Below are 21,467 nucleotides of genomic sequence, written 5' to 3' on the forward strand. Positions count from 1 at the left end.
AACAATGCAACTTGAAGTTAACATAGCTTAAAGATACCAAGATGGTGAAGACAGCATTGGCAAACATTGACTGAGCTTCTTAGAATGAAGTTTGGTTTTTTTTAAAACAAAAACAAAAACAACTACATAAAACAAGCTTGCAAGTGAATATTTTATATGAGGAACGTTCAGTATTTCTGTATGTGCAATAACATGGTGGAATAGCTACATGCATGAAGAACACACAGTGTACAAACAAATTGCATTTTTATGTTCCACCACAAGTCAAAACTAAAAATAATATTGGGGGGGAAATCCTCCACCTTGGAGGATAGAATTATATATGAGGACATAAAGACTATTCAGTTTCTAATAACAAAATACATATTAAATCATGTATAATTCAGAAATGTGTTACTATATAATCCAATTCTGTTTTGATATACAAAGTCAATACTATATTTTCTCTCTAGTGACAGCGTAAGACTAGGCAGGCATTCAGAAAAAAATCACACTTGTTCAGATGGGGTAAGTCCTTTATAGCACTTAATTTAATACAGTCCTACAACAGGATTTCAGGTGTCAAGATATACAAGAATATACTTAATAAATTGGAAAACAGTGTTAGATATCATGCCAAAGTCCAGCCATTATTAATGTAGATAGTCTCCACCACAGGAATGTGCCATTTGACTCAGAAGAGGCAAAAAGGGATTTTTTAAAATTAAGCTTCTGATGGTATCTTATCATTGTAACAAGATGCACAGAAAAGCCTAATCCTATGATTTTATTCAGTGATTAGATCAATGCCTCACAATGGTTCAGTACTGTTGTAAAAAAAATGCCATTGTCTCAATGCCATTGTCTCAATTGCTTGTACACCTGGAGGATTGCCCATTTTCAGTTTTGTTTGAGTGCTTTGAGGGTCCTTTCAGACATTTGCCAGCTTACAAAAAACTAAAGCTTGGGAAGCTAAACAAACACTACACTGCTAGGTATGGAAGTTTGCTTCGTACTTACCACTGCTTTCAGTCTGGAGATGTTTGATGAAGAAATGAGAATATATCACAAAGAAATCCACAACCTCACAAGTTTGTGGATAAGAAAAGTTAAGGATTCATTACCTCAGAATTAAATTGGAATGGCTTTAATAGATACGTTTTGGGTTTGTGGCACAAATTTAATTTCTCTCCAAACTTAAACTGTGTTTAATACAAGAGCTTCCAATCTTGCACATTAGACCACAAACAAAGTAATAAACAGCATTCCTCCTCTTTCCAGCTTTGACTGGGAAGACCCTACCAGCAGAAGGAAGCCAGAAAAGGATAAAATAAATAAGGGTGATAGAGTTGCAATGGCCAGACCAAAGGCCTGGTACTCTGTATCCAAAATCAAGGCTCATGAATGGTGATTATTTCAAGTGACCAACTTGTAGAATCACAATTATTGAAATTCATGATGCTGTAAGTAGCAGAATGCTTCAAACAAATGAATCCCAAGGCACTCAAGAGGTTGTGCTTGATCCATTACACTTAAAAAAATCCAATTTCTATTTATGTTTCAATGTTAACAGTAAATTATAACTGCTTCATCAGCCAACTGCATTTAACATACTACATTATAGGGATACAGAAATACATAACAGTTGACTGGTATATACTGGATTTGGGATTCCTCAATTTATTGCAAGCTTCTCCACATACTCCAATCCCCAACTTCCATGATCACAACTGGCAATCAAGCCTTCTCTGGGCTATTGATTATTCCACATTACTGAAATCTACACATGTAAAGAAGGCTAGACTTGAGGAGCATGCATTCTCCCTAGTGTTTCTTTTTCCTTTTTTATCTTAACCCTGAGAAGCTATGGTGTTACTGCGTGCCCAGAAGGAAAGTTGGGGTTAAAGATCACCAGGCTTTTTATTGCAATTAAAACAGACTCTAACTGGATGATCCCAACCACGGGAAGGGACAGCTCTGCGCTCATGGGAGCATTCATCACAGAAGCCCTGGCCGCAAGCACGACAATGATGCTTTGACAATTTGATGTTGAATTCCTTCCGGCAATTGTGGCAGTGTAAGATCTCGTGGTCGGGTACCCAGTAGGCAGGCCTTGCGGCATCCTTCACAAGACCTGTAAATGATCAGAAAAATCCCACAAAGCTAGTTTGTTATCAGTGAAGCAGGGCAAAAGTTATGAAGTCTGTTCTGTTTGCTTACAAAAAAATAAATTTAAAGTTTGTGTATGTTTATACCTTAATTATGTTAAGTTATGTCTGTTAGTCCCTCTGTATAGTGGCTCTGTCTATTGACACAGCCAGGAAAGAAAACACTACTCGGAAATGTCTCTGCCTCCCACTGAGATTTGAAAATACCTGGCCATAATCACAAAGGGAGGGTAACTCAAATTTACTTAATTTATAAACCCATCAATTAAGAAATACCATCTGCTGCAGAGGCAGATCTGTTCATTCCCCTGCATGTTCCCTCCAGCCTGTTTTTGTAATTATTGCGTTTCCCAGAAATAAGACTTATCCTGAAAATAAGCCCTCCCATGGTTTTTTTCTTGCGTGTGCTCCTAATATAAGCCCTATCCCCCAAACGAGCCCTACTTACATGCCTGTGCAGCCAACCACCCACTCATTCCGACCGGTTGCTTGTGGTGCTGTGGCCACGAGGCGAGGGGTAGAGCTGCCCCACGCGCCCCATACCAACTTACCTCTGGGTCCCGGCAGCCAGGTCATCCACACTCCAACATCTGCCTCACCTCACAGCAGCAGCTCCAGCAGCCTGTCCAGCAGGACCTCACTTGGCAGCCGGCCCACTTCTTCTGCGGCCTCTTGCCCCACCGCAAGCAAGCAGAAGAAGTGGGCCTCCCATGTATTCTTAAGGTACATGGGGAAAAAATAAGACATCTCCCAAAAATAAGTCCTAGCACTTAATTTTGGAGCTCAAAAGAAAATAAGACCGGTTTTTATTTTCGGGGAAACACAGTAGTAAGAAGCTCAGAACCTTTCTAAAGCCACTTGTAGCACTTACCCAGTGGGATGTCAATGGCAGTTACCACAGCCCCAAGTGTGTTCTGCACAGCTTCACCAACTTTCCTGGCAATCAGTGTCCCTCCTTCCTCATCTGTTGATGCTTCAGCCACTTCTGCAAAACAGATGTTAGGGCTCAAAACCAAAAGCACAACCCCAGAGGAATCCTCTAACTATTTTAAAAACATCACAAAGTAAGAATAATTGTCTTATGTTACCCAAAGCAGATTCTGATTGAATGTTAGGAAAAACTTCCTCACAAGACATATCTTATCAAGATGATAAACTTCCCATTGAAGGATATACTTGAACAGAGGTTGGTCAGGCATCTGTCAAGACTCTTTAATGTGGATTCAGTAGGCTAAATGGTTTCTTCTAATCATATGATTCTATGAAGCTCCCATAGATATCCTAGTCAGTCTTCAATGGAAGCCAAAATCCATTCAGAGTTAAATACCGGTTTTAAGAGCTTCAACCAAATTTGTGTAACTTTTCCAGATGAATGTGTTCATAGGTAAATTTGAGGACTATTTCTCATATTTCTGTTGGCCTTTGAAAAATCTTCATGACTTCCAGCTGCTATCAAATGAACAAGTGACACTTAGGAGTGACATCCTCACAGCAGCCTATAAAGCTAGCAGTTATTGTGTGTCCTATTGTGATTATCTCGTTTATCTCCAAATGTTTCTGCTTTCCCAGTACAATCCAGCAGAACAGATGTGCTCCAGGTCCCCTCCATTTAGCTTTGCCAGTCTGGAGCCTAAGAAGCATGACTTCTGTTCTGCACCTCTCACCCACTAGAACACTTTCCCCTCAGAGTTAAGGACATTGTTCTTTCTCCTGAGGTTCCTGAAAACTTCAAAAAACCTTCAGTCTGGGATTGGTTTTTATTATGTTTTAATGGCCCATGCTGTGTGTTGCTGTTGAAGCCTGTGGGATTCCAAGTTTTTAGCTTTTTTCTTTAGTTTTCCTAGGTATGTACACTGCAAAGAGTTCATTGGAGTTGGGCAGCCAATACATTCAAATAAATAAATAACTTAAAATGGTTTGCTTTTAAGCTGACAAAAGATGCAACTGGCAAGGACACCAACTAAATAAGATAAATTACTGAAAAAAATCCCTCATGCTTTAACAATTTATTATGAATATGATAGACTTGCAAGAACAGTAAACTGAACAATATGCAGGCTGCTTATGTGATTTCGTGTCCCGAGGTAATAATTTCTTATATTTTCTTCAATGCATTTTTTTTACATTTATATCTCAATTTTTCTAGGAATCTTAAGGTGGCATGAATTGGCATCACCCTTAATTTTATCTCCACAGCAATAACCTGTGGAGTGAGTAGCCTAAAATCATCTAATGAGCTCCACACATTAAGTGGGATTGAAACTCAGGGTTCCTTGGGTGAAGTCCAACATCTTAGTTAATGTACAGCATATAATAGCATTAGCTTCAACGGTGACTGAAATGAGCTGCATATAATGGAAAGAGATTCCAAAAGGTTCTGTCCAAGTCATATGTCAATTGAATTTATATAAAGTATTAACCTTACTATCAGTTGTATTTAGGCTGACCATGCTCAGTCATTTCTGCTTTATTCATTGAATTGCAGTTTAGCGAACCATTAACATATATCTTGTGCAAATTCAGCCTTGGAGAAGACCCAGTGAAATTAATGAGAGTATGTTAGTTACAAGTAGCTGATCACGGGTATTGTTTAGTTTGATTTCATTTTCATATATCACAAGATTTACATTTTCACAATACAGTATTAAAAAAATCCCACAATTGTTGATTCCATCATTTTGATTTTCACACATAGTATGATCAAGACAAGATTACCTAACTGAACGCCCCTGTTGTCATAACAGCTATCGCATACTCGCACAGGTGTGGGTCCCCAACCACGTTCCGGGACAGGGCGGGTCTTGGATGAACAACCATCACAAAAACCTTCTCCACAGGCCCGACAGTGGTGCTTGGTGTCATTATCTTTAAAAGATATACCACATTTCCTACAGTTCTGAACAAGAAAGGATGAACAAAGTCAAAACATTGCAAGATTTCCCCCTGCCTGTTCAACTAAAATGAAGGGGAAAAAGTAGACGTATTTAAGCCGCTCAATTGGCTTTGGCTAAGCTAGCTTTTCTCAACTCAATGTCCTTCAAAAATAATCAAATTCAACTCTCATTCTGATAGGAACAATGTTGTCTGTCAACTTGCATCATCTATTGATCTGTTTAGCTTAGCATTTGTGCTGACTGACTTATTTAGACGGGAGCTTTTCCAGTTCTATTTAGAAATACCTAGGCCCTTTCCAAGCAAAATATACGCTCTGTCATTGGACATGGTTCTTGGTGAAAATTGTAATTAAATATATTTGAATCACACCAAATCAGGGAAGAATAGATTAAACCAACATTGCTATATTCCTCGCTAATATGGATATCTTCACTAAGATGGCCTCCTGAGAGAATCTTGGCAGATGCATAGAGATTATTAGGCACAGTATTGGTGTCTTATTCAAGACGCTTGTGGGCTAGTTTTTAGCCCTGAAGACAGAGAAGGAGAAAGTCAAAATAACCAACAATTGGTTACTGTCAGGAATTCTGACTTTAAAGGAGAAAAAAAAAGATAGGCTTGGTCAATTAGCATATAATATATAGCCGTGATGGCAAATTTATGGCATGTATGCCACAGGTGAAGGCACCTATGAAGGCACGTGACCTATCGCCACCATACATGAGTGTGCCTCCCACAGGCCAGCTGCTTTTCAGGTCTCTGCTGCACATGTGCAGGGGTCAGGGTGCATGCGAGAGATACACACACATGTATGGAAGAGTGGGGACACATGCATATGCAGGGGTAGGGGCGTGCACCCCCCTGCACCCCATTTTTGGTCCTAGGAAGCTTCAGGGAGGTCTGCTAGACCCAAAATGGGGTGCGGGGCGTGCAGCGCTCCCCTCACAGCCCGTTTTTGATCCCAGGAGGCTTCAGAGGCCTGCTAGGCCCAAAATGGGGCACGGGGGATCGCACACATGTCCGCAGGACACGCAGGGGGGGGGGTCACATGCGCATTGCATTATGGGTGTGGTCCCACATATGTGTGCTCTCACACGCATGAGCATGCTTTCGGCATGCGACGACAAAAAGGTTAGCCATCTCTGGTATATAGAAGCAAATCTTGTTGGAATGAAAACTACACCCTGGAAATGAAATTTGTCCATTGTTCTTCTACATTTCAAGAACAGAGAAAACAGAAAACCCGGCTGATGTTTCAGACAGTCTGCCCATCACACCCCCTAGGCTTTAAAACAAAAAACACCTCCTAGGAACAATTTATACTCATTCCAGGGAGAGTAACTATTTGTAATTCTGCAAAGCAAAACAAAAAACCTTTAGTCTATAGATGTGTACATTGTAATAAACGCCTTTAAACAAATCATGAAGCATGACTTCAGCTCTTTGGAAAAAGCAAAATAAAGAAAAAGAAGAAACATTTGCAAATAATTATGGTGGTGTTGGGTACCAGAATCTGGGAATTGGGTTTCCAATAAGCCGGAGCAATTTGATCTGTCAACCACGAGGTTACGGCTTTGGTAGGTCCCAAGCTGAGTTCAGACATTGACTGTGCCATGAAATTCATCCCATCGATCAGGCGCTGAGCAGCATTGTTATTGTCCTTCAGGCTGCAATCAGTCTGAAATGAAACAGTGACGTGAACATCTTATTTTGTTTGACTGCTGCTGCTAAGCTAAGTGCAGCACATCAGAAGTAGCACAAGTTCCATGCCCTTGCCTTGGAATGTCACTTAGGAAGACCTTTAAACATCCAGTCATTGGAAATTATTTTCTAATGTCAATTCCAGGGAAGGAATTAGCAACCCTGAATGAAGAACACCTATTATCAATGACAGTCATATTGAGATTGGCTTAATTGAACTCAGTGGCCTAAATTGGGTGAGTTTAATAGCTTGGGTGTGCCTCCTTAGCACCTTAGCCAAAATCCTGAGAGAAGTGTTTAAGGGTGTGAATGGGAATGGCTTACCTCTGCTTTCATTATGCACCTTTGACATCCTTCCAAAATGTTAAAAAACAGACCACATCACTTTGTGGAGGCCTGAAACAGTGGACATCACTGGATACCCTCCTGTTACACACACACACACACACACACACATCCCTCAGCTCAAAGTCTGTCCATCCTTTATCTGTGGCCCTTTCCAAACCTTATGGTTCTAAAAAAAAAAGCTGGAAACCAATCAGTGCCAACCAACTTACACCTGGCCAGACGTGTACGATCTCCGTCCTCACCACAGTATCCACAGGATCTTGGTTCCCAAACCAATATTGTCGGCTACGGTACACAACTCCACAATTGGGGCACTCAATTACATATCTGCAAGTACGGAAGAAAAGAGCCGCTCACTCCAGCCTCTTGAAGTGATAAGACTAGGAGTCTTCCTCTGCTGAAAGGGAAGGGATGGACCTATACTTACCCTGACCAGGCGTACTTAGCAAGGCCCATCCAAGGGGAATCTGTCGAAGCAGATGTTTTAGGCACTACCCTAACCTCTTGACCATGTTCGTAACAACCCTGAAAAGCAGGACATCAGTTGAAAAGCTTTTCTCTTCAAATATGTTCAAATGTTCAGGCCTACTCTGCACATATTTTTTTTCTTTTTAGAAAAGTAGTAGTAAGAAATCTCATGAGATGGATATTTTTATGACAACATAAACATATATAAAATGTATCATGGTTTTAAGCAGAGAATAGAAACCACAAATAAATTAGGAACATCATCAACATTTCTAGCTGAAAACTACTATCTGGGAGCTACCAAAATGAAATCCCAGTTCCCAGTTCATGTCGTTTCTATTACTTAGGACTGCTAGAATTAGCTACATCAGTGGTCTCCAACCTTGACAACTTTAAGACTTGTGGACTTCAACTCCCAAGAGTTCTGAGAGTTGAAGTCCACAGGTCTTAAAGTTGCCAAGGTTGGAGACCACTGAGCTACATCATGTAATATGGACAGAGGGCTTGCAGGGACCTTCTTTATCTGTACCACCTTACTGCTATTCATAACATCCAAAAAGATTAAAATATTTTCAAAAGGTGAAAATACATTGCCAGAAATAACCCAGAGAGAGAGGTTTAAAAAAAATTTTTTTTAAAGAACTCTAATTTTACCTAGGAAATCCAAAAATCTGACTATTGTAAATTGGAATGTGGTTGAGAAAGAATTGTTGCAAATGCATCTGACAAGCAACCGGGATTCAAAAAGTAGCAGAAATTGAACTATGAAAGAAAAAAAGAAAAAAGCTTTGCTTTATTACAGATTTGCCTCCTTTTTCTGAGGTATTTCAAAGATTATACTAAGAACAATGGGAAATAATGCCTTGGTAAGGCCACACTTGGAATACTGCATTCAGTTTTGGTCACCACGATGTAGAAAAGATGTGGCGACTCTAGAAAGAGTGCAGAGAAGAGCAACAAAGATGATTAGGGGACTGGAGATTAAAACATATGAAGAACGGTTGCAGGAACTGGGTATGTCTAGTTTAAAGAAAAGAAGGACCAGGGGAGACATGATGGCAGTGTTCCAATATCTCAGCAGTTGCCACAAAGAAGAGGGAGTCAAACTATTCTCCAAGGCACCTGAGGGTAGAACAAGAAGCATTGGGTGGAAACTAATCAAGGAGAGAAGCAACTTAGAACTGAGGAGAAATTTCCTGACAGTTAGAATGGTTAATCAGTGGAACAGCTTGCCTCCAGAAGTTGTGAATGCCCCAACACTGGAAGTCTTTAAGAAGAAGTTGAATAGCCATTTGTCTGAAACGGTATAGGGCTTCCTGCCTAGACAGGGGGTTGAACTAGAAGACCTCCAAGGTCCCTTCCAACTCTGCTATTGTATTGTAAATGGCTAATTTTTAAAGCAGTCTTCCCCTGCCTGAAAAAAACATCCCTGACATGTTGAAGCACATATTTTATATCAAGAATCCACAGATAAGATAGCATCAGATGGATGCAGATTTCTCTAAAGTTTCATAATTTGGTGCTCCAAATAACTTTGCTCTTAATTCACCTGAAGAATAGTAGAGAATTAGAACTGGACTTCCAAATGGATTGTTTTAAAAGAATTGCTCCAAACAGCTTCACTTCTAATTCACCTGAAAAAATGCATTAGTAATAAATAAGGCCTAGACAAGGATTTTTTTTAAAAAAAATCCTTGAGAAATGGAGTAATGTACTTTTAGACGACAATCATCAATTACCTATCTTCCCAAGAAACCTGGCAAAAAGACCTTTTGACTGTGGAAATAATGAGGCAGTCTAATTAAGTTACCAACAGTTTAACAATACAAACCCATTTGCCCAATAGTAAAACAGTACACACCCATTTTCAATTGCAAGCTGCTAAACCACTGCATATGAACTGTGGTTCACCTTCAGCTTAGCAGCTCATGGTCTCCTCCAGTACCATAAATGCCACTTTCCTTGCTCCACTCACCTTGCAAGTGAATACTCGATTATCATACTGATGAGTGTATCTACAGCGATTCTTAGCTTCATGGGGCATTCCTTCTTTTGCATGGTTCATGCTGTTCCTACACCCACTTCTAAAATTGCAAAATAAAGCAAAAAAAGATCAGGGGTCAAACAGCTGGCATGACATATCTCAGAACAGTATAATAATTCAAGTTTACAAGCTTGTCCTAAGTAACATTAGAATCAAACTCTTTTTACATACTGTACTTCATCTCAGAAAAAATGAGTTTTCAAAAAAAAAATTGAATGGGGGAAGGAAGAACTGGAAAAAGAGACAAAACTAAGTTTTGTTCCTTCACCTAAAGGTAAAGGTCCCTATGTCGTTTCTATATTAGACTTATGATAGTGTAGTCTAACAACATAATTTGATAATATGACCTTACAATAATATCATTTCTAGCAGATCTTGACAGGAAAAAGTACCCCCATTGGAAGGGGGGAAATGTTATTGCAATAGTTATTCAAAGGTAATCAGCAAAAAGATGGAGACATTTACTTTATCTTTTTGCACTTTTGGCTATACTGACAATGGTTAAAATTGAATATTTGATGTATTTGGGGTCCTTATATTTATATACAGCTTGGTTTCCCCTGGTAATTTTATAACTATCAAAATCTAATGCTCACTTGATTACCTTGAAACAGCCATAAGAGTACACAGAGAAATTATTCAACTATACAACAACAAAATGAAAGAGAAATGAAAAGGACAACAAAAATTTCACATAAAGAAAAGACATATGTATCAATAGCGAACTGCTCTTACAATAATTAACTACAATTTTAGCACTAATCAGCATGATTAAAGGTGTAGATTTTAGCTGGTTTCTAGTTCCATTTCATAAGGTCAAATGTCTTTCTAATACCAGAGAACTATTTATTGAACTTAAACTGGAAATATGACATTGCAACAAATGGAACTTCCATTTCTAGATTAATCTACTGAGTGTTATCCAAAAGCAAATACAGTCACTTTAAATTTGTTACGTTTTTATGATACCCCAACTCCTATCTTCTTAAGGAGAAAGCTTAATTATTATCTAAAATAACACCAAGGCCATTTAAAATGAATGTGTCATGTCATATACAACCTCTCAACAAACAAAGCAAATAAAAAATCAAATTTGAAAGTCATCCAACGTTCATAAATGTATGAGCCACACCTCAATGGTTTAGCAGCAGACATGATCTGAAATATATATTGGAAGAAACTCTTCAACAAAATAAACGATGCCCTGCTACTCTTAGAATCACTCCAACATTACAACATACATTTTCTAGGACTAGATAAACTTTATTCAAATCTGAGCCTCATATATACTCACCCGCAGCTGAGACATACAGAGGAGCAGGTAAAATACTCATCTGGAAAGAAGGAGCTATGAGCCATCTGATCATCTGGAATTTCACCACAGAACCGATCACTTAATGCCTGGATAACAAGAAAGAAAAATCATTAATAAGCACAGAATGGTAAATATGTTAAATACACAACAATTTTGTGGAAAGTTATAGGTCAAGGGACCAACAGCCTGTGACCTTCAAAACTCTTCCCCTCCCTCATCAATGCCTCTGAATGCACAACTGAATTTTAGGTGTACAGTTGCTGAAAGAGGAGGGGGAGAAAGCAATTGGGAATTCAGGATTGGATTCAACCCTCCTATAAATCCCTGGTTGTTTAACAATGGCTTATGAATGAACCACAATTGGCTTGATTCAAACAACACATTATGCAAGTATCAAACAAAGTACTTTGTGCCTTAACGTAGAACCTATTAGTTTCTTCATTATTGTTTGTTATCTGTCTTTTAACATCAGAATAATCTATTACTCCTTTTCCATTATGATTTTTTTAGCCCAGAGCATTTTTTTAAATAGTCTAGGAAGCATCCCAATGGTTATGAATGAAGAAGTTAACCATCAACTGAGATATAAGCATAGAAAAGAGTAAAAAAAAAAACTTGTTCCCCAAAAGAAATGTATTAATAGCAAAATCAAAAGTTTAGGAAGTATGTGAACTTTGCAGAGGTCAGCCATATACAAGCATAAAGAAGCCACTAATCTCCTAACCCCCTGAGAATTCTTAGCCAGGCTGGAACTTTTTTAAGGAAACCTTATAGGAGAAAATTTTCCTGAGGGATTGTTATTTTTATTTATTTATCTATCTAGTGTCACTTTTTTTTATTCATTTTAATCAGGAAATAAATCCTAAACGAATACATCTTAAAACTAATGGCTGACTACAGCCATTATCCTAAATCATGGTCCATGTTGCAAAGGATTTGGGTAGTAAAATAATACTAATAGTTTAGTATTATTTTTTCATGGAATAAACAAATACGTTTCTTATTGAATCATGCATAGTCATCAAATAGCTATAGGGAAGGTAACAATAATCACTGACTATATCACCTACAATTCATTTCCTTTCTGTAGGAAAGAACAAATGAAAAATCCACTCCATGAGGAAAGGTAAAGACAAAGTTTTAGTGAAGAAATGTTTCAAGGAGTCTGCACTTCAAAAACTTCTCCACATGGTAAAGTACAAAAGGATTTGTACCGCTACATTTCCCTGCTGCTACTCAGCGTCTTACATTGCCCCCCGAAGAACCTTGGTTCTAGCTTGTTTGTTCTAGGTACCACATCTTTGGTATCTATCAATAAAAATCGAGTTTTTCACTTAAAGAAATTGAGGAAAGTCAAGGCAAACCAATGAGTTGTTGCCTAGAGACCATGTCCTGTCAGTTACCCTGGTAACAATATGGACCTTTCCATTGCACTACAATAGCTCAGTTCTGACTGCTTATGTATTTATAGTGCTCTGGCACCCAGCCTGAGACACTAAGTGTTTAGATTACAGATATTATGAAAACTAGTTCTGCCAAAGCAGACCCCCCCCCAAAAAAAGAATTGAATCTGCATGGGCTCTTCACTAGCTCCACATCGAAACCAAAGTTTCTTCTAGCTCAGTTTATTTTATATGTATGCATGTATGTATGTGTTTGTTTGTTTGTTTATTTTAATTTACTTATTTTTATTTTATATTTTATTTTATTTATAAAAATTATTTGCTACCCATCTTACCCTAGGGCAGTGATGGCTAACCTTTTTGTTGCTGTATGCCAAAAATGGGCGCACAACCCATAATGCAATGTGCATGCAACCACCACCACCACGCCCCCTTGCTCATGCACTGAGCTTGGACAATGGCTCGTGTGCCCAGAGAGGGCTCTGCATGCCACCTGTGGCATGCATGCCATAGGTTCACCATCATGGCTCTAGGGTAACTCTGGGTGTCTTAGTTACATCTAAGTTAAAACATAAAAAGTTACAATCAAACATTTATTTAACAGAAGAGGGAAAATAAGAGATCTGAACCAACTGTTGATTTTCCAAAGTTCTGGCACATTTTTCCAACTAGACAGATAGGGAAGATCTGATTCTTTTTCTCATATGGCTTGACTCACTTATTGTACCATTCTGGGCTTGCCAATTCTTGAGGTGCGATTGCTCTAGATTCCTTTTTAAATTCACAGGATGAGAAACTAGGCATATCATTTGCAAAAGAATGATATCAAATTATACCATGAATTAATATGGGACAAGTGTAAGTTTTGGAATGTAGGCTCCTTCCACAGGATATAAACTGGAAAACATTAGCATTGCTGTCTCAGTTATAAATCTGGACCTATTTCTATAGAGCAAATATTACTTACTTTGAGTGCTTTGTAGATAACTCCAGGAGGACGTGGAGAACGGGTGGTATTATTTTCTAGCTGCAGCTCCACAGAATGCCTGAGACTAGAAAAATCTGTTGGTGGGTTTTGTGTCCTTATCCCTTTGTAATGGATTGAGCTGAAGGATTCGGGAAAGAGACCAAGTTTGCGGAATCGATCCTGAATTAGTTTCTCAGGCACCTCAGAAGGATTATCTAAACGGATTTAACATGAAATTGTTAGTATGGTAGTGAACCACATAATTCTGAATATTTTTGACATATTGGAATATTTGGCATATCCCGAGTGTCATATATTTCTGAAGAGCAGGGTAAAATAACAACGATGGGATAGCCAAAATTATGCAACCAATGTTTTATATTAGACCTTTAAGGATTGTTCTATTTGTTGTTATATTTGTGGAAACACAAAAAAGAAAATATATGTGTAATGCATTTATGCCATGTCTAGATGGATGTCTGGTGTAATCACATTTCTGTTTAAAATCACATCTTCAAATAATCAGAAGCACTACAGATAGACGCATTTACCTAAACAGGGGCCATTATCAAATCATAAAAAAAATAGAGTGGGATAAAAATATTAAGCATCTAAGGGTTAAATCATCTTATTCTCACCTGGAAATAAGCTCCCTTAAGAGCATAAACAGTACTTGGCTACATTGGACCCCTGGCCCATGTAGTCCAGTAGTCTGTTCTCACAGCAGCCAACCCATTGTTCAAGGAAGCTCACTAGCCTCCCAGAAGAATTTGGGAGTCTTTGTGGATTCAGTGCTCCTGCTCAGAGAGCAGGCAGCAGCCATTGCTGGTGGGAAGGGCTCTGCACAGATTCATCTGCTGCACCAATTGCACCCTTTCCTGGACCAGGAGGCCTTGATCATGGTTGCCCATGCCTTGGTCCCCTCTCATTGGTGAACTCTACCTTGGACCACCCGAAAACTTCAACTGATTCAGAACATAGTTTTGGGATGTCCTAAGTTTGCCCATGTAACATCTCGGTTGTGCGAGATGCACTGACTTCCAGTGTTTTTACGGGTACAATTCAAGGTGCTATTCATCACCTTCAAAGCCCCGTGTGAGACTATCTATGAGACCCGCCTTTCCCTAAAGACATCTACCTGTCCTAACAGGTCAGATAGGTGGGCGAGCTATCTGGTTCCCTCCCCCAAATATTGTCATCTAATTTGAGTTAGGAAGCATGCCTTTTCCATGGCAGTTCCTGATCTATGGAACATTTTGCCCACTGAAGTTCAGCAGACCTCCACTCTTTTACACTTCCATAAAGTCTTAGAGATTTCCTTTTTTTCTCCCAAGCATTGGGAGATTAGATGATGATATGTTTGCATGGAGTTATATCAGTTTTTTTTCTTTGTATTGTTTGTATTGTTTTGTAGTTTATATTTTGAGCGTTTTTTTCAGTTTTTAAAATGATTTTATAGGGAACTGCTCAGAATTGCCTGAAAGATGGGCAGATATATGAATGTTTGGATGGATAGATGGATGGGCGGACGGGCGGACGGACAAACAGATAGAGCATTACAGTAATCAATTTCTACATCCATAGCAACACAAGAGATCAATTCAATCCAAGGGGGAACCATACTTTGATTCAGCACTTTGCTGAAAAAGAGTGCTTCACTTGAAGATATGCTAAATCAATGCATCCTGCCTAAGTTTCATGCAGTCCTAATGCACAACATTATTTCCACCAAAAGTCTACTCACCAGCACCCAATAACTGTGTATACACAGTTTCATGAAAGATAATGACTCCAGGCCCCAAAGTGGACAATGGGACATCCAACCCACAACGGGCTGTGGTTGCTTTCAGTTCTTTGGTGAAGTGTTTCAGATATGCTTCTGATGCATCTCCAAGAAATTTGAAGAGATCATTGTGGAGTCTGTCAGCATGTGTACGGTAGATGATGAGATCTGAAATAGCCAGGACCTTCAGAAGCAGCCGGGTCCTCTGACTTAGATTCTCCATGGCACCAAGAAGACCCTCTGTGTCAATCACTACCATTTTATGAACAGGGTCATAGGCAGCCCAAACACCTACTGTACAAGACTCCTGTGCTGGAGATGTTTTAAAGACTTCGCGGCCATAAAAGAAGGTGTGGTTAAGGGTATGAGATTTCCCATCCCCTGTATTCCCAAAAATAGACACCACCTTTACATGTTGGTCAGGCTTGCAGTTCAGTTTCCTGATAAATTCTTCTTCGTTCTCCACCTTTCAACACAAGGGGGAAAAAATTAAGATTTTATGAGAACATTATAGCTGCTGAACTCTGCTACTATATAAACGGAGGTTGTAATCAAGCTGCCAATCACCACGTTTAATCTGCAATGCTCAGAGTTGATCAGATTTGTATCAAAGAGATCCCATAATTTCATAACCTCTTCCAAGAATGCAACTATTTATGTATCTTCATACTACCAGATCCCAAATAGGTGGGGATATCTACCAATTTCAAAAGGCTAACCAGTTGAACTTGGTGTGCCATTCTAATCCTAAAAGAACTCTAAAAACCTTACAGACTCTCTTAGAAAAGGATTGTAAACATTCAAAGCAACATGACAAAGGTTAAATTACAAATACAAAAACCATGGCATTCAAAGACAGTTCAAACAAAACATACACTAAAATCTATAAAAGAGTGGTTCACGTCTCATAATAATTCTACAATACTTAATCTATCAGTTTAAAAGAGAACTAGGTCCAATGTGCAAACTTAAATCAGTCACCTCATATACTCAACTGGATTAAATTTATATTGTTGTTTTCAGGATAAAATTGGGGAAGAAATGAATGGAAAAATTGATACATCTTGAAAAGAAAATTCTTTTTTGTTCAACAAATAATTTTGGTTTTTTTAATGGGTATTTCTTTTTCTTACGCCTTCAAGTCAGTACTGACTCCTAGAGAGTATCTGTAAGTCTCCCTGCAAGTTTCTGGGCAAAGTTTTTTCAGCTTGCCATTGCCTTCCTACTGGAACTGAGAAAGAGTTAGTGGTTGGCTTTGTGCCTAAAGCTAGACTAGAAGTCACAGTCTCCCAGTTTCTAGCTTGGTGCCTTAATCACTAGATCAAACTGGCTCTTGGGATCTATCATTTTCTCTTGTGATACTTTCCAATTGAGCCATTCAGCACTTAAATAACAGGATCCTGGATTACCATACAACTATGGAATTTATTTTTGGGAGAACAAAAAGTGGGTGTTTTGTTCAACTCGTATTAAAGGATGCCTTTAAATTAAATAGACACATAAAGGATCGATTTTAGTTCTCGCCTCAAACCCTTAAATTTATATTTTTTATCATATTCATTTCTAAGCAAAATTTGCAATGCACAGAAAAGGGATACTAGGTCTACATGAGGAATGAAATGAAATAACAAAGTTCTACGGAGATAGAATAAAATGTATAACTTCATTCTGTGCATGACAGGGCCACTTTTAGTGTTCCTTCATATAAAACACTTGTGAAAAGTAAAAATGTTGTGCCAGAATAAATAGATACATCGAATTTTGAGAATACTAGCAGAAAATGGCTGCATGCAGAAGGTTAATTATTCCTCAAATGGTGGCCATGAAAAGTGACTAGTCAGAAAAGTAGAGAATGGACCATTTCAATGTATAGCTGCTTAAGAAGTTGCAGATTGGTACAGTTTGGTTGTACGCTAAAGCACTATTTTCCCTTTAACTTAAAATAGTGGTACAGCCCAATCAGAAATGAAATGACTAAAAAAAAAACAGGCAAACAATCGTGTTTTCTTAATTTAGGATCTTTTTCTAATTTAATCTTTTTTATGCAGTTTAAATGTTTTATAAAGGCATTAACAATAATAAACTTCAGCAGCATTAAAGTCGCATATTTGTTAAATGCTTACATAGTATTGTTCTACTTTGTTCATCATCTCAATTCAACAAATTTGCTACTATAGGTGAAAGATGAATAATATGATTAAGGATAATTTTTTGCCATGAACTTCACATGTCCAGAAAACAGCAATAATGTCTAATTGGGTTTACATTTTCTGCAACCTTTTCCCCTCTAGACATGTTGAAATTGTAGTCAATTGGCCATGGTGAGCAATTAAATTACAATTAATTGGATGTGGTGCTTCTTACCATCTTTTTAAGGAAGGCTACAAATTAAAGGCAGAAAAGCAAAATTATTGTTCTTATTGAAGATATTGGTCAAAGGTTTAAACCAAACATTCAATAAATAGCAGCTTATGCCACTGAAAAGTTTCACGATGACTCATTCAATTTGTACTCATTGGGTACAAATGATTACACAGTTCAGTTTTGCCAAAGTTGCTTATGGACTTTGGAATTAAAATGCTGGTTTCCCAGAAGTCAGGCCCAAACATTTTCTCCATAACCTCAAAAGAATAACAGCAATATAAATGGTGATGCCTCTGCCTCCTACAGCATCAGAACAAATCAACCATTTGGTTCCTATGTACAATTTATCCTGATCTTTTTATGTGTATGGAAACACTGCAGAAAAGCTCTGTTAAGGCAGATAGGATAGGAACCCATGAAGAAAAAAACATTTTGGTAAGTGTCCAAACATTCATGTAATTGATCAATTGTGCTAAACTATAATTTGATTACTTTAATTTTGGTTTAGCACATTGACAGGGTACTCACATTGTTTTATTATAAATGGTTGGCCCAATCAGTTTACTGAATAAGCCACAATTGTCTGGATATACATGCTGTACTAAGCCATAAATTATAAACAATATCACTTGAATTTTCATCAAGCTATATTAAAACCAAATCAATTATATTATGGCTTAGTGTGACGCCTGAAGACAGTAGGAAAAGATAGTCATCTTCGAAATAAAAGCAATCCATGCCAGTGGTAGGTTGCCAATTTCTTTACGCACTCCTACACATGCATGTGCAGCCTCTTGCTGCTGCTACTATGCCCGATCCAGGCTAGACCGGGAGTAACCCACCTCTGATCTATGCAGGCCAGACAGGGACAGCCAAAGGGCCAGATGTGACCCAATGGTCATAAAATGCCCAGGTCTGACTTATCATGTATCTTGTCAAATCCAAAGGAGAGTTTCACTTGAATATGAACTGATACAAATATGAAGGGAAACATTTGAGTGATAATTGAGTTTATTTTTTTCCAAAACAGCTTCATCCTGAACCAAATAAGACATTCTTATCAATCTATATTCACTTCTAAAGCACACAATAATTCTTACCTGAATCTCCTCTGTTTCATCCACCAGCAGGAAGCTTACCACATGTTCTGTCATCTTTTTCCTCTTGGCCTCCTCATCCATTCCTTCCTCCTCTTGCTGCCCATGATGTTTGCCACTATGGTATACGGTAATGGGGTGTTTCCTCTTGTTTCCACCAGCATGAGTTCTCTTCTGACACTCTAAACATAAGTTTATTTTGCATGCTTGGCACCTTACTGTTGCCCTTTGTCTAGAGCTTATGATATTGTTCTGCAGGATGCTGCCACTTGTAACTTTGCAGGTGTCACAATATGGGACATGGCCAGGTTTGATTCGAGTCCGTTCATGATTTCTAAGTCTTTCTTGTCTATGCAGTTCTTCTTCACAACGCTGGCACTGCAAGCTTCCACATTCATCACATTCAAAGATTGCTTCATCTGTGCCACTGCAAGCATAGCTTTCTTGACACAAAAGTGTGGTATTCAGTCCTTTATCTACAGATGGAGGTTGGGCACTCATCTTCCACAAATTATTACTTTATAAAACTGGGGTTTTTATCAGATACATACATTGATTTGCCAAAGGACTAAAATTAGTTCTTGTCTTAAGAGAGGAAACTATAAAAGCTGGGATATATGTATCAGTTTTGATTCTTCACTTCTATGATGCTTTCATAAAATGTATTTTAAAAATCCCACTTGGCCTAAGAATTGTAAATACAAATTTCCATAATGACTAAGGGGGGGGGCTGTAAAGTTCACACTTAAAGTCACAATAAACTTGGATACATGTAAGAAAAACAATCTGATATGCCTCCAAAATGTAAGCCAAGTCTTTTCTTCGTAATGTCTAAAACATAAGGGAAAACATTGATTTAATATATGTGTGTGTGTGTATATAGATCGATAGATCGATAGATACAGAGAGAGACAGAGACAGAGACAGACACATATTCATAAGCGCAATAAAAGTTTTGGATATTAAAAAGCCTGTTACTTTCTTTACATAATGTATTCCTCCTTCAAAGTGAAAAACAGTTATGGGTATGTTTAAAATATTTACATAACAAAAGATACATTTGATTAAAATAGTCATATACAAAATCTCCCTTTGAGCTTCAAATATGTTTAAAAACTACTTGGGATCTTCCTATCATGTTGATAAGGATGATCTTACCAAACAAGTATAGCACTGAACACCATTCAATTGAGAGGCCCATGTTTTTTGTTTTAAATAATTATAAATTACTTTCCATTCAAACTGCATGGCACCTAATCTTAAGTAAAAGTGTTTGGGACCGTACTCTTCCAAGCAATGATAGCATCTTTCATAAACACACACCGTAAACCACATCAAAGTTGGACATATTTTAAGCCCTACAAATAAAAAATATGTCGTATAATGATGAATTATTTACTTAAAGTAAAGCAATAAAAAAATAACTTTAAGCTGCTTTTAAACGGGCCAAGAATGGGGGGAGGGGGAAGAGTGGTTACAGAAAACACATTGGTTCGGTGTTTACTTGTGACTCACTCGCTACCATGGGAAGATCTTGATGTGACCCTGTCTGATAATCTAAAGAACAAAATATATAATTCACGGCTCGATTGAGTTACTTGAAAGCACCACATCCAGATAATCGTAAACTAAATATAATTTCTCGCGAGGTGCTAAATCTCCCCGTATAAACAAGAATAGCGAGAGGAAGCGGAGTAAAATAAGACGACAAAAACAAACCGTACAGAAGAACGCTGCAGCCCGATCTATTGTTTATAAAACAATAGGCATCTTCTTCCTCCTCCTTTTCCTCCCTGCAAGTCTCAGTGACTAAGTAATCAAATCGTTGTCTCCTCCCCCGGCTCCTCTTTTTAACTATTAAACCCGGGCGGTGGGCAGGGAGAGATCCCTTCCCACCCCGATAAAAGGATTTAACTCTCTGGATCCCAGCGTGTGAACCTGGTGCCCTGGTAGATATAAGGGCCAGTCCCAAAATCGCTTGTTTTCCCCCTTGTTGTCACTGTTGATCAGCTGATCTCAGGGAACTTCAGGGTTATTTTTTTTTAAGGCAGGAAGATAGGTGGTCAAATGGGAAGGAGAAAGGGCGGACGGATTGCATTGTGGGAAGTGCAGTATTTTTGCGTGCAGCTTTGCTGCTTTGGAAACGGAGAGAGCGCCTCAGAAGCAGTAAAACAGAATCGCACAGCATAGAGAAAAGTCCCAGGGCTTATAATTATGGGGAAACGGTGGTAGAAACAAGAAAGTGCTGCATGGGCCAAACAGAATATACACTGTGCAGGATATTTGAATAAACACGAGCCTTTAACATTTACAGCATATTACTCTTTACTGAAGATAAAAGTATTCAAACTGTTTTCAGAAAATGCTGAAGCATTAGACATTATACCTAATACACAATGGCATAACAGAGAAAGCCAACAAATACTTCCAAGTCAATTTGTGCTTCATTGAGTATAGAAAGGGACCATATTATACTAAGTCAGCCATGTCAAACAATGCAATCTCCTTAGGAAATAGGGAATCTCAGAATGTCTAATTTTCCTAATGTGAAATCCAATCACAGGAAGTCTGGACAGAACACGGTAACACAAAATTAGGTTCGGAATGGTGAAGGAATGAGGCAAGACTTATTTGTTTAACCTACAGACTGAATCTATACTGAGGGAGGCTAGATTGGAAGATAAACGTGGTTTTAAAATTGGAGAAAAAAATATCAACATCCTGCAGATGACACTCCTCCACTAGCTGAAAATGCTAACAATCTCGGTATCTAGGAATTAATGTCAAAGACCACAGGGAAAAATGGGATTGCAATTAAATATCAAGAATACCATTTGATTGTAACAGGAATAGCTACCAGAATCAACAATGTAGATATTAAAATAAAGATTAGCTTCTATCTTTTAGAATTGACTATCAACAATAAAGGAGCCAG

General features: G+C 38.3%; 1 protein-coding gene across 1 annotated transcript; it reads right to left on the bottom strand.

The window, feature by feature from the left end:
* Positions 1–494: 494 nt before the first annotated feature.
* Positions 495–20,574, bottom strand: ZFYVE1 (zinc finger FYVE-type containing 1). Its single transcript, XM_087721877.1, has 12 exons — positions 20,257–20,574; positions 18,536–19,363; positions 15,033–15,537; positions 13,289–13,503; positions 10,898–11,004; positions 9,535–9,643; positions 7,519–7,616; positions 7,301–7,418; positions 6,550–6,720; positions 4,863–5,043; positions 3,019–3,132; positions 495–2,113 (listed from the first exon to the last, which is right to left on the bottom strand). The coding sequence occupies exons 2-12, from the start codon at positions 19,031–19,033 to the stop codon at positions 1,881–1,883; spliced, it is 2,349 nt and encodes a 782-aa protein (XP_087578003.1). The 5' UTR covers positions 19,034–19,363; positions 20,257–20,574; the 3' UTR covers positions 495–1,880.
* Positions 20,575–21,467: the final 893 nt, after the last annotated feature.

The sequence above is a fragment of the Thamnophis sirtalis genome, unplaced genomic scaffold (assembly GCF_051295495.1).
Source record: "Thamnophis sirtalis isolate CommonGarterSnake01/CBP01778 unplaced genomic scaffold, rThaSir2_p1.2 scaffold_1, whole genome shotgun sequence".
In the NCBI taxonomy this organism is placed as follows: domain Eukaryota; kingdom Metazoa; phylum Chordata; class Lepidosauria; order Squamata; family Natricidae; genus Thamnophis; species Thamnophis sirtalis.

Bases quoted from the DNA above. Each gene is read 5' to 3' on its own strand.
- ZFYVE1 (XM_087721877.1), bottom strand. From the start codon at position 19,033: ATGAGTGCCCAACCTCCATCTGTAGATAAAGGACTGAATACCACACTT. The intron at 11,005-13,288 runs GTAAGTAATATT...CTTGTTATCCAG, and splicing joins TTATCTACAAAGCACTCAAA to GCATTAAGTGATCGGTTCTG. The intron at 5,044-6,549 runs GTACCCAACACC...TTTCTTGTTCAG, and splicing joins AACCCAATTCCCAGATTCTG to AACTGTAGGAAATGTGGTAT.